The 13,241-nt window shown below is 37.4% G+C and overlaps 1 protein-coding gene across 1 annotated transcript in view; it reads right to left on the bottom strand.

Moving 5' to 3' along the window:
• Positions 1-291: 291 nt before the first annotated feature.
• SFXN3 (sideroflexin 3) overlaps positions 292-13,241 on the bottom strand; it is an 18,850-nt gene continuing 5,900 nt past the window's right edge. The window contains exons 2-11 of the mRNA XM_015813433.1: positions 12,895-13,059; positions 12,050-12,220; positions 10,735-10,833; positions 9,411-9,486; positions 6,343-6,428; positions 5,266-5,393; positions 4,650-4,699; positions 2,985-3,034; positions 2,200-2,247; positions 292-936 (exon numbers count right to left, since the gene is read on the bottom strand). Coding sequence (XP_015668919.1) covers positions 840-936; positions 2,200-2,247; positions 2,985-3,034; positions 4,650-4,699; positions 5,266-5,393; positions 6,343-6,428; positions 9,411-9,486; positions 10,735-10,833; positions 12,050-12,220; positions 12,895-13,058 — 969 coding nt within the window. The 5' untranslated portion in view covers position 13,059 and the 3' untranslated portion in view covers positions 292-839. The remainder of the gene's footprint in view (positions 937-2,199; positions 2,248-2,984; positions 3,035-4,649; positions 4,700-5,265; positions 5,394-6,342; positions 6,429-9,410; positions 9,487-10,734; positions 10,834-12,049; positions 12,221-12,894; positions 13,060-13,241) is intronic.

Here is a 13,241-nt window from a genome sequence, read left to right as displayed (position 1 = left end):
TTAGTGACTATGGTCAAAAAGAATATTACCATGAAACCCCAGTATTTTCTCACACTCATAGTTCACTAATGATGATATCTACTGTACCTCATGGAGTTTTTAACAGTAGGGCTGCATATATTGCCATCTTTGTAACTGAATGCTTCATTGGTTGCAAAAATGTTTTTAAAAGCAAGAGGATGCAGAGATGGTTATTTATGCAATCATTTTTGATTATAAGAACAGATGGTTTGGAGCAAAGTCTTTTTACAATCCCAGGAATCTAGTCAGCTCACAAATATGTGCAAGTTCTTCATGAAACCATGATGTTTTTATTAGGTGCTGAGTAAGAAAGACTTCAGTTGAAACAAAGGGCAAATTGCTTTTCCATTTAACATGATTCCTGTAAAATTTAAAAGTATTCAGTGGAGCTCGTCTCCTGAGAATGAACTTGGTTTCATGATTCTTAAATATTATTCCACAGGGATTACATATATAGAACAAACATTCTTTCTTTCACATACAACACCCTACACATTACAGCAGAATTATGCATAATAGAAGAATTGGGTAAAAACTGTCAGCCGCTCTGGTGCTGTAATCAAGCTGAGTCAAGTCAAGACTGGAATGATTCTGTTTTGATCACAGCAAAAGTACACTGCCAGATTATAATCTGTTCCTGAATGCAGAAAGGTATATCACACACATAGGACTGCCAAGATTTGGCAGCCAATAAGAGAGCAGCATATAAAAGGGATTATATTATTACAAAATGTAACTTTCTCCTTTAGTGTGCTGGTTCACTGGTTCCTCATTGACTTCTTTCAGATGCATACCAGCTTAGTATCTGGCATCATTTCTTAAAGTCCCTTATTAAAATAGACAAGCTCAATATCCGAGTTCTTCTCTCTGATTAAATTCTGGACATCTGGTTCCAGGCGATTCACCCGCATTGAACTGCAAAAGGAAATAATATACAGATTATTTGAAAGTACACCTGCTATGGACACCAATAACTTAGAGAATTAGGGTTACTGATGCCTATTTTGGAAAATTAGGGTTCTACAGACTTTGACAGACAATTTAATATGTATTCTGGAGATGTTGTATTACAGGTTCTATAACCTGCAGTCAACATAGCCCTCTCAAAGACACTAAGGTGGAAAAGCTGGTTGAGCTATATATTCAACATTATGGCCTTGGGAAAGAAATAATTATTTCTGTAAGATGGCAAATAAATTCAAAGTGCCCTTTATCATTCATTTGATTGCATTATTTCAAATATTATTCAATATTCAGTTATTTAGTTCATAAACCAGATGTTCTGACCACAATGCAAGAGACAAAATGGGCAGGTTAAATGCAACACTGTATGAACTCCACACTTCTATGACCACCCCACAGAAATATGAAATTCGATATTCAGTATGGAATTGTCCATTAGAATGTGTAAATGTCTATTTAAAAAAAATTATTTAAGAAGATAACTCTGAACATATGTTGGCTTGAAAGTATGAAATGTCAAGAACCAAAGGCTGCCATTGGGGAGAAAATGTGCCTTTTGCCTTCAACCTTTTCTAATTGACACTGGCTGTTCTTGTCCCTCACTGCTTAGCACAGTGGTTCTCAACCTTTTTAATGCCGCGACCCCAGCCGGTTGTAAGTCGAGGACTAAACCGGTCGTAAGTCGAGGACTAAACCGGTCGTAAGTCGAGGACTAAACCAGTCATAAGTTGAGGGCTACCCAACCGGTCGTAAGCCGAGGACTTTCCCTGCCTGGGAGCGCCGCACATGCGTGGTTCCGCCCCCTGCGCCGGCCGAGGCGTAGCTGGCAAGCAGCAGAGACGGAGCAGACCAACCACCAGCTGGCCCAGCTCAAGGGAGGTAAGGCACCCGCCGGAAAAGGGGAAAAAATGGCGGACAGCCTTGCTGGGCGACCCCCGTGAAATGGTCGATCGACCCCAAATGGGGTCGCGACCCATAGGTTGAGAACTGCTGGCTTAGCAGATCCTTCCAGCCTGAAATATCAAAAAATGCATCTGGAATCTTCTCAATGCAAAATTCTATTGCTGAGCTTTATATCCCAGTTCCCAAATTCTTTGGCACAATCTTTGGGGAAAGACTCTAGAATACACTTTCCTGAGAAATATTGAGGAAACAAATACTGTACCTAACTGAAAACAACAATAACATGCAAGAATATGCAAGAGTATTTCTTACCTCTTCTGTGGGAAGAATGCACAGCAAAGAGGTGTGGCAAACACTAAACTATAGAAAAAAAGACAAGAATGGAAGAAGTACTGTTGGTTGCCCTTTTGTCATCGTGTACTTGACTCATGAGGAAAAATAACTATCATGCTCACCAGCTACTTGAGTATCATCAACCATAATTGTCTACCACATGTAATGGATTTACATAAAACAATTTTCCAATATCTTATTAGAATGCTGAGGTAAAACAACACATATAACCCAATCCTATATTGTAGTTCTTTTGCTTCCCAATCAATGTTTCCCTCTAGTATCCAGTGCCTTTTCAAACTCCAACCAACAACACTGTAACATTCCTCTAATTAGATTTTTAAGAGGAAGGACTGAATGTTCACCCTTGTTCAGCTTCCCTAATAAGTGCATATGATTTGGATTACAATTCCAACATCCAGCTACAATGGACAACAGTGTGGAATAAAGTAAATTGTCCAGAATATGGACGGCACCACATTTGGGAAGACTCCAGGTTCATCATCTACTGGTGCGCTAGAGGATTGCACAAAGTTTTTGGACTGATGGTACAAGTTAGATGCTCAGAACAGAATAAACAGGACCAAACAAAGATCATAGTGTCCCCAAATTTCCACAAACAGATGGGAACTCCCTTGCTAAATATTGGTGCAAGTTCTCATTAGTCAACAAGTCAAGTCACATTTTTCAGTATAGAAAATACGGAAGTCCTGGATATCTGTTCCTGGACAATTCTATTTGCATAGGAGAAAGATGTCACTTACGTCAGGCCCACCAGTCCAATCTGCAGAGGAGCATTCATCCAGGGGTATCGCTGATGGAAATACAAAAGAAATTGTGTACACAGAATATTCATATTGTTTTCCAAAGCAAAAAAGTCTTATTTATTTATAGTTTATATAGGTGAAACGATTTATGGAGCAATCATAGCCATACATTTCTTGAAATGATAACGGACCCTTTTTTGAGCCTGATGCACAGAATATATAAGCAGAGGCAAAATGTCATGTTGCCTTAACAACACAGTGCCACAATTCAACAGGTGTGTTGAAGTACAGCAAGTACATCTGCCTTTGCCACAGCCATCCTTCTGGAATATCTTCAGTGTTACAAACATGACATTCTTACCTGGAAGTAAGTCATTATACACTTCAGCAAAGGTCTCAGCACTTGGTTTTTGAATAGGTTAATCTGCTGCTATGAATATTTCTAATTTTTGGAAACCCAGAAACTGATTTAACATACAGAAAACCTGGATAATTTCCTTAGTTGGAAAAAAAGGGGGGGGCAAAATCAGCAAAACGGCAGACCATCATAATGCAAGTCCCACTTCTTTTGAAGATGTATACAATGATGATGCACATAGAAAGAGGCTTGAATTATAATGTTCTGTCTGCCATTTTGCTGACTTTGATACATATGAACATTCCCATGGAACATTCCCATTTATTGTCCTCAGCAATAAATATTTGCAGTGGGAAAATGAATGATAACCTTGGAAGGACATCTAAGAGAAGCTGCCAAAACCCTATATTAAGGTAGCAGTGGTCCTCAATGTGTAGCCTTTGTGGACCCCTGGAGTCTCCCAAGACCCTCTCAGGAATCCACGAAATCAAAATTATTTATCTATCAATCTTAAAAATACAATAATGCAATACAATACAATACAATACAACAACTAATATAATATTAAAATCCCATCAACAATCATGAGAAAAAGTAGTGGCAGTTTCACATAAGGCAATTTTAATTTTTAATATGGTAAATAATATAATGTATACAAGCAAAAGCTCTTTTGGGGTCTTCCACAATTTTCAAAAGTGGGAAGGGGTTCTGAGAGAGAAAAAGTTTAATAAACACTAGAATATAGAAATCAGAAATGTGAGGGGGAAAGTGCTACTGTATATGGTTCCCAAAATTAATATCACAGGACTAAAATGGTAGCAGAACTTTAGCAATCACACTAAAGTATTAATTTCATGATAGTTTTTAATGCCTGGAGCTAAACGTGGCATAGGATAGTTTCTTTTTATGGTAATCTCATATTTCCCATTTGCAAGAAAAGAAGAATCCGTTGCCCTTCAGGTTTCTGGGACTTCTAGCCAGCATGGTTACCAGTTCCAATTATAAAATTGACACATCTGGAGAAGACCAAATTGGAAAAAGCTGGTTTAATTAAAATATATATAATGTTCATGTTCTTCATCCATTCAACCAACCCTGATTCCAACATGACAACTGATGTATCTGAAAACAAAACTAAATTTCGTTTTCCTGTCTTGCAGCTGCCATTTGTGTAGGCTCAGGGTTAGGCAAAAAATAGGCTTAAACTTTGCCAACTTCCCTCTTACTCTTGTGCTAGAAGGGAACCCGACAAAAAAGGGAACCACATCCTTCTAGGATGTGGAGGAACATGAACTCGATCATACCTTCATAAATGCTCTTTTCTCCAGGGCATTCATGATCACAGGAGGGATGGCTGTGGGGAGGAAGTGGATGAAGAGTCAGACAGCATAAAGGTCAGTTACATCTCTCCCAAAAAAGGGACAGAGAAAACCTGCACACACTGGATTTGCTGGGATATTTTTTTTTCACTATGTACCTTTTCTCCACCTTCAAGTTGCATTCATCTTAAGATCTTTTGGACTATAATCCCATTAGTCTCAGAAATATAGTTAATAATTGAAGATGATACATTAGAGAAGATTATTCCAAGAACCAGTTATGTATACTGAGACTGGGGCTACAATAAATACTTCTTCTCGTATCTCTAGCTCTCCCAAATGCCCCAACTGGGAAAAACAAAGATATTTTCCCAGTAGCATAATTCTTGATATTCTTCTCATCAGAAACAAGTTCTACTGAATTCAGAAGTTTCAGCAACTAAGCAAACAGCTGAAATACAATATTATATTATTGTGGTTTTCAAGCTCTACTTTCAGAGGTTATTTTAATTTTGATTCAAAATTTCTTATTTAAAAAAAGATGGGCAAAGAGGGAATATTCATTGAAATTCAAATATTTGTTAAGGTAGCAACAACATACCCATTGCAGGTGCAGCCATGCCAATGCGTGAAATCACCACTTGCACAATGGCTTGCTGGGCGGCCTTCTTCGATTCCCCCAGACGATTCCCATGTTCATCCATAACGGGGATACCAAACTTTAGCTCCCTATAGAAATGGTTAAGAGGGAAACATAAACTCTCTATTCTTCATTCTGTCTTTTCTCTGTATTTCATTATGCTGTTTTTTCCTCATCTGTTGTATAATACTGATGCCTATAGCAACCTTAGTCCTCTATATAGGCCCCACATTATCAACAAAAGCTTTTGAGGATTACAATAGAAGCCGATCACTACAACATGTGCTCCCACCCAATGGGCATTTGCACATTCCCAAAATTAAATCTACTATCTAAATCTCTTGGTCATATATATGCCCTCACCAGGATCCACCTGCAGCACTTTCACAGCCTAGCAATGGTCACAGGCTTTACATTGTAAACCTCTTGCTTATGAAATACAGGAAGTACTTGACTGATTTTTTTTAGATGCCCAGATGATTTCATTTTTGCAGAAAACAGCTGAGAAGGACTGACTAGTATACACCTCAGTTGTCCCCAGTGCTAATATCCAGTGGAATCCCAATGAAGGTGGAAGTGTTTTAAATTTTTGATCTGTGTTTGCTACTGTGTCTGTGTCTGCAAAGGAATAAATGGGAAGGGAAGAAAGTTGCTGTGTGAAGGAAAGGGATGAATGGAGGAAAAGATTATTCCTATTTCAGAATCCCAGTTCCTGATTTAAATAACAGTGGAAAAAAATTGCTAAAATTGACCCAGCTTACAATCAATGTTAAGATACAAACATTACATACCAATCAATCAAAACTTTATCATGGTCATAGACCAGCATAAACCTTACATGTTATCTTGAAGATCTATTACAGGAATTTGAATATATGTTATTACAGCTATACATACTCCATGCTTTTAGCATTATAAGATAAGATAGCCAATCTTACAGGTGCTCAGAATATGCAATCTATAAGGAATTACCATGAATTGAACTTCCTGTAGCAGTTCTCCCATTACATTTCCATCCAACAAACCATACCATCTTACCTTTGTCTTGTTAATGGAATATTAATGCAGTTTGCAGCTGCCACGGCTGCAAAAGGTACATAGCGTCCAATGATTGAGGGCATATGCTATCAAGGAAGGAGGGTTGAAATGAGAGAAGAAAGAGATTCGTGATACAGAATAAATTAATAACATGATGAACAGAATTATATTTTACAACAGAGTCACTGATTCAGTCAGGAACTGTCATCAATTCCTTTGAGAATTCACCATACAGATATAATGAAACTTCAGCCTTTATTTTTCTTTTATATCAGATGCAGTGTATACTATTTTGTTCATGCATTGGATTATGCAAAGCAACCCTGTAGTCCAGTGTTTTTCAACCTTGGAAACTTTAAGATGGGTGGACTTCAACTCCCAGAATTCCCCAGCCAGCTTTGCTGGCTGGGGAATTCTGGGAGTTGAAGTTCACCCATCTTAAAGTTTCCAAGGTTGAAAAACACTGCTCTAGTCCACTAGGCAAATCTTTCAGCTGGGCCTCCAACTGGTGAGAGAGTGGCTTAAACCACACTAACAGAACAATCTCAACTGCTAGCTTCTCTGCTCTTCTTTTGTTCAGTTTTATTTTCCTTTTTGGGCTAGTATAAGAATTTAAGTCTCTTATCAGCTTGAGATATAATCTAAAACAATATTTATTATAATGCACTTTGGAAATGTCTTGACATTTATATAGAATGCTGATGAAACACTTTTCGTATGTTTGCATTATTTGTTATTGCAGTATTTTCTTCTTGTAACTTTAATATCATTTTCTTTTTTCCTTTTGCAATTTATATGCCAACCATTTCCTCCATTTGTCTTCACTTTGCATAATTCACCTTTATTTTCATCTCTTTCACTATTAACATAGATAATTGCCTCTGTGGAAGCTTAATTTGGTGGCTTATAGTTATCCTCCTTAGATATTTAATATTCTTTTTCCTTTTTTATCTATTCAAAATCATTTGTATTTTCTCTTGCTTTTTCTTGTTAAATTCACTATTATGTTGTATAAAATATCCTCTTACTTGTATTATGTTCTTACTTCTGTGCCTTTATTAAGATTATTCTCAAGAAGTTCTTTTAACATATTTGCAATCTTCCGTGACTGTTTCCTGTTGTAACAACAACTCATTCAATCTCCATTGGAATCAACCATTTTTCCTTTTAAAAGTTAAAGTGATTGGACTGTGGTCTGAAAAAGTCATTGGTAATGTTTCCACTTTATGAACCTTAATGGCCAAAGTCTTAGAGATCCAGATCATACCTATTCTATGTCTTTCAGAAAAATAAGTATAAGAGGGAGTAGAACTTAATGGGAAGATTAAATATTTTTGATTTGCTAACTGGTTTTAGTAATCAGATGAAGATGAAGATGCTAACAAAAATGTGCAAGTGGAAAATCAAATAGAACTGATGCAGAAAACTTTGAAGGTTGATACAAAGGTAAAATATTGGGGTATTTGAATCATGTTATTTCAAATAATTATGTTAAGAGATGGAATAAAATTAAGGGAAGGAAATATTAAGATGGGAGAAATTAAAATTATTAAAACAATAAGAGATGAGATACTGAGAAGAATTAGAGATGAACCATTACAATATAAAAACAAAGAAATTGTGGTGTTGAAGCAGATCCCTAAGAGAATAAGAGACACCCGAAGACAATATTATTTCTTGACTACAAAGTTAATCGCAAAAGGAGTAAACTTTAGATGGTTAATGCCAAAAGGGATCTTAATCAACTGGAACAAGAATTTTGGTTTTAATAAACAGATGGATCAATGGGAAAATAGGTGGCTAAAAGGGTTGAAATTTATATCATGTTGTGATCTCAAAAAGAAAATTTTTATAAAGTGATATATTGTTGGCACATCATGCCAAACAAATTATCTAGATTGTATGAAGACATTTCATATGTATGTTGGGAATGTGAACAAGATTAAGGAATGTTTTATCATGCTTGATGGAATGTAAAAAACTAAGAAATGGATTGAAATGCATACATTGATACAGAGGATTTTAAACATTAATATTATATTGAAACCAGAACTTTTTCCTTTTAGGATTAATTGATAAACAGTTAGAAAAAAGACACGGAAGATTATTTTAATAGATGATTACAGCAGTGAGGTTACTGTATGCAAAAAATGGAAAGATTTAGTATTACCCAAATTTGAGATAATTTGCTAAGAGAAAAATATTAAGGGGTATATGTTGCCAAAGGTTGACTGTTGTTGCTTTTTCAGTACATCTAAGCAACTTTGTAAAATGCAGGCTAGTACAACTTTGACAAGCTCCCTTTTTATATCCCTCCATGGAACATCTGATTGCAACGCTAGCAAACTTCTTGAAGGGAAATATACTATCCTCCCACAGGAACAGCTTCGGGAAACTTTAAACCGGGTTGGGTACGAGCTGGGGTGAGATGAAATGAATATTATGAAGACATGGCAGGGGGAAAAAGGCATTGCTGGGACATGTTTGTGGTCAGCTGCAAATGGGGGAATGCTCTACACTTGACTGAGATGCCGAATTGAACTGAAAAGAAGATTTGTTTCTTAAAACCTTTGAACTGGAAAAATAATTCTTTAAGAATCTGGCAAAGGAAAATAGATGAGTATTCCTATCCAATTTTCTTAAAGATTTGGGGTGTTACATTCAGAACCATCTTCCTTTTGGATAAATGAGCTATGCAGCACAAGAATTGTTATATTAGGAACTTCTTAATATTTATATGTATACAAATATTAATACATTAAGCCTACTCTACTAGAATAGTAAGAGTGAAATTGTTAGCCTGGCTTATTAATGTGAAATAAAGAAGTCTCCATGAAATCCATAGCTAGACTATACCACTATCCAAATGTCCATGATAAACATGAATCCTCCTGCTCCTGAAAGAGGCAGATCATGTCGTAACCAAGGGAGGAGATAAAATCATTTCTGTAAACAAGGTCAGATTGATATTTCTCATTTCAGAGATGAGGAACTCTATCTTCACGAAGTCTTGATCAAGCTGTGTATAATACTCATCTGTGAGGTAACGGAGCCAACAGGTCTCTTACCTTGGTGAGAGATTTGAGTCCTAGAGCTGCCACCACAGCTCCAGTAGTAGCACTGACATAAGCCGTTCCCAACTGTCTGCAAAAGAAGTAGACAACTTGGTGACGCTAAGAAACTCTCAGCCCTCCTGTCTAACCTTAACCTTAACCCCAGTCCCATCCCAGAAATATGGCAGGGTGGATAGCAATTTTGCATATTTAAAGCAGCCTCGGGGTATCATAAGGCACATATGTCTCTCATCAGAAATAGGCAAAATCAAAGTTTTGGATTGTATTTGGGGCTGGTGGAAAATTAACAAGCATGATAGTGCCTTACACCTTGCAGGAGCTTGAGTAGCTCTTCTTTTTTAATCGTTGCTCTTTTTTTTCCATTTTAGAGGGCTTTAAGGGCAAAATGAATGAACAGGTTTCTTAAAATCTTAACAAAATACAAAAATACCAGACAAAAAAAATGCCAGTCCTGCCAATCAGCGGTCGCTGAGAACACAAAAATGAACCTGGGCATGCTAGGCCAAAAGAGGCTTGCCTCCCTTTATCAAATGGAACCATTCCTGTCACTCATTTGAGAGCTCCACTGGCTGCCAGTTGGCTTCCAGATACAATTCAAGCTGCAGGCTGTCACCTTTTAAAGCACTGTATGGCTCAGGGATCTCTGGGACCACCCTGCTAATAATACCTGCCATGCAATAAGTTCTGATAAAGTAGGGTCCCTCTGTATCCCCAGACTCGGGGACCATTATTCTCAGGATCATGGAAAAGATTGTCTTCAATTTCTGTCCTCTTCTGTGAAACAAAGAGTTTCCCCAGAAATCCAAATAGCTCCCATTAAGTTTTAGAAAGATATTAAAACTTGTTAACTCTGGCAATCTTTGTAACTTTGTTATCATTTTGTTTCTTCTAGCATTGGATATATTTTCTCTCTCTTTGTGGTTAAGGTAATTGATGTTCCTGGTACTTATGTATGCTGATACATTTTTAAAACTTTATTATGTTATTCTTATGGTCTTAATCCAGTTCATTATGTTGGGCATGTGTGCTGATCATAATCAGCAACCATTGGAGCAATCCGTAAGTTCAGTAAACAAAAAAAAATATGAGTAAGCGGTAACGTGGAAGTACCTTCAGGAGTACAAATCACATTTGGAATTAGAGAACAGAGATCTCCTGTTTTGCTATCTAGGTAAGCACTGAATCATGAAAATGGTACTTCCTAGAAGAAATTGCCACAGCCTGTTGCTGGTTTAGGGCCAGGCAGCTTAAGACCATTGGATGTAATTCTTGGTAGGGAAGTTTATATTAATTTCCAGTTATTTTACTGCTTTCTTACTTGACAGTGATAGGTGCATCTCCACTCCGGTTAGTATAATTGACAATGGCATTGAATGATTGGTTCACCCACTGCCAGAAAACCATGGCAGGGGCCGTCCTGTAGGAAAAGAGACAGTCAGGACTGCCAGAAGCTACAGGAAGGCAAGACAGAAAGCTATCAGAGAAACCAAAATGCCAGCTTAACTTTTAGCATCCTAACAAAACTGTGCTTGTTTATCTTATTGTATAATAATACCCATTTGTGCATTTACTTCAAGAGGCCTGGCAGTGGTTTCACTTATTAACAAGTTACAAACATTTTTAATACATGTCCTTGCAAACGTTTACATTTCTAAATTGCCTTAACTATCTGTCCTCACACATACAAAAACATTAACATAACATCTGGCAGTCACATTCTTATAGATACTCAAATAGTTTTATGCACATGGTCTTCACTGAAGCCACTGAACACTCTCCAGAACATGTGTTTGCATGTATGTACCCCTTTGCCAATTACATGCAATAGTTTGAATATTAAAATGCCGTTGCATTTTATATGTTATGTTATTTCATATGTTATGTGTTATTTATATGCATAAAGTATCACTGTATCTATCATGCTCATAGTCTTTGGAACCCTTTAAAGATCTTATACAGTATGCTGCAGATATATATGCTGAAGAGTGGATACATACTCTCGCACACTAGTTAAGAAAAAGTCCATATAAAAAGTACACAGTAGGAAAAATCTATACTAAAATCCCTATAGTCAGTTCAAACTTTCATTTTAAACCATTGGCAAATTGGGAAACTGAACCAAACTGAACTTGGTAGACACAGCCTTTACTGCCTTTTTCACACTTCCAGCATTAAGCACCCTATTCTCCATTCCTTTCTAGAAATAGAAAGTCAAATGTCCAGAAAAAGCTATTAATCCCAAGCATATATCATGCAGGACAGCAGCATCTTTTTCATTTAAGTCAGACATGTGTGGCAGATCATTTTTCCCACCTATTATACCGCTTTTTTGCCTTAAGTCACCTCATCTGATACAGTGCTGAAATTTAAGGGAGGAGAGATATCTATATTGTCTATCTCCCCCCCCCTCCCCATGACTTATAGCATCTTGAGCAATCCATGGAACAAAAACTTATATTTATAGCATATAGCCAGGTCTAAATACTCCCTTAACCCCAGGGATTGCTATTTTTCATAAGGTAAAATAGGAGCTGCTCTCATTCATTCATCACATATGTCTTTGGTCCTCACTTCATACTTCTCTATATATTATTCCCACACAAGGTGTCAGATCTTAGTAGTTACACACGTGCCTGTAGAAGGTGAGCATGCATCCCGTGATGGTCATGTTCATAGGCACCTGGGCAGACATACGTCCAATCAGGATCATCTTCTCACCAGTGTCTGGATGGAAGGCAGAGTCATAGATGTATTTTGCGCACCATAGTTGGTTCTCAGTCAAGCCTGGTTGTACTTTACCCATTCTGGAAAGGTCCACAAAAATGAAAGAAAACTGAAAATAGTACATAATGTTGTGGAGGTTTCTGAAGAAAATATTAATGGCAAGAGGAAATAGAGATAGCTTTAAGAACAGGGGAGCTATATTTGTAATTCCCAGAAAAAAGAATTTCAGAAAAGAAGAGTGAATTAAAGCTCTTTGCTGCTCTCTTCACACAGCTTCACTCTGACCACCCTAAGGTTGTGTTAGGGTATATTTCTTCTTATGTTCTGAATCCTAATTGGGGACTGCATATATAAAAATGGTGCAATGGTCTTGAGCTAACTAAAAGTCCCACCACCAAACTACCATCAGAAGAGTTCAATAAAAAGCACAAACAAAACCTTTCCTCGGAACTTCAGTGAGAGTCACTTTCCCAGCCCAGCTTCACCTGTATAAAGTTTCTTCCCATTGCTTTCACTATTTATCACTGGTACCATATTGAATGTTGCAAGCAGTGGATAATGCTCAGAAGAAAAATGGAAGGCAAGGGAGAGAGAGAGAGAGAGAAGAAGGCTCTATTATCCAAGCATTTAGATGAGATGAATGGAAAAGGAGGGTCACAGTTCTATTACGGTAGGTCTTTTAAGCAACTTGGACCAAGTTATTAGGAGTCCCTTTTGTCATTATAACTGCTTCCCATCAATTCTCCAAAAGAACCTGTAATCCTGTATCACTCTCCGGGCATCTTCTAGGGCCTTGCTAGAAAGCAGAAGGTTGCGGGGATCTGTCACTGTGAAGAAATGCTTTGCTCTTCCCATGAAGGTGCCCTGATCCCATCGTGGCTCATTTATGTTGATGAGCAGAGACAGTTCTGCAGACATTCTGGGCAAGAAGACAAAGAAAGAAAGCAAAATAATCATATCATTGCACAATAAATATAGACAGACAAGAGAATGACACATCCTCATTGACACATCTCCATTCAATTTACTTCTATTCTATCTTGCCCCTGGCTAAGATTTGGAATTCCGGCTCTGGCCCCGTTTTGACTCGGAAGATCTCGG

The sequence above is a fragment of the Protobothrops mucrosquamatus genome, unplaced genomic scaffold, assembly GCF_001527695.2.
Source record: "Protobothrops mucrosquamatus isolate PMUCROS unplaced genomic scaffold, P.Mucros_1.0 scaffold156, whole genome shotgun sequence".
NCBI classification, from domain to species: Eukaryota; Metazoa; Chordata; class Lepidosauria; order Squamata; family Viperidae; genus Protobothrops; species Protobothrops mucrosquamatus.
The sequence above is the reverse complement of the archived record's forward strand: the minus strand, read 5'-3'. Positions and strand labels throughout refer to the sequence as shown.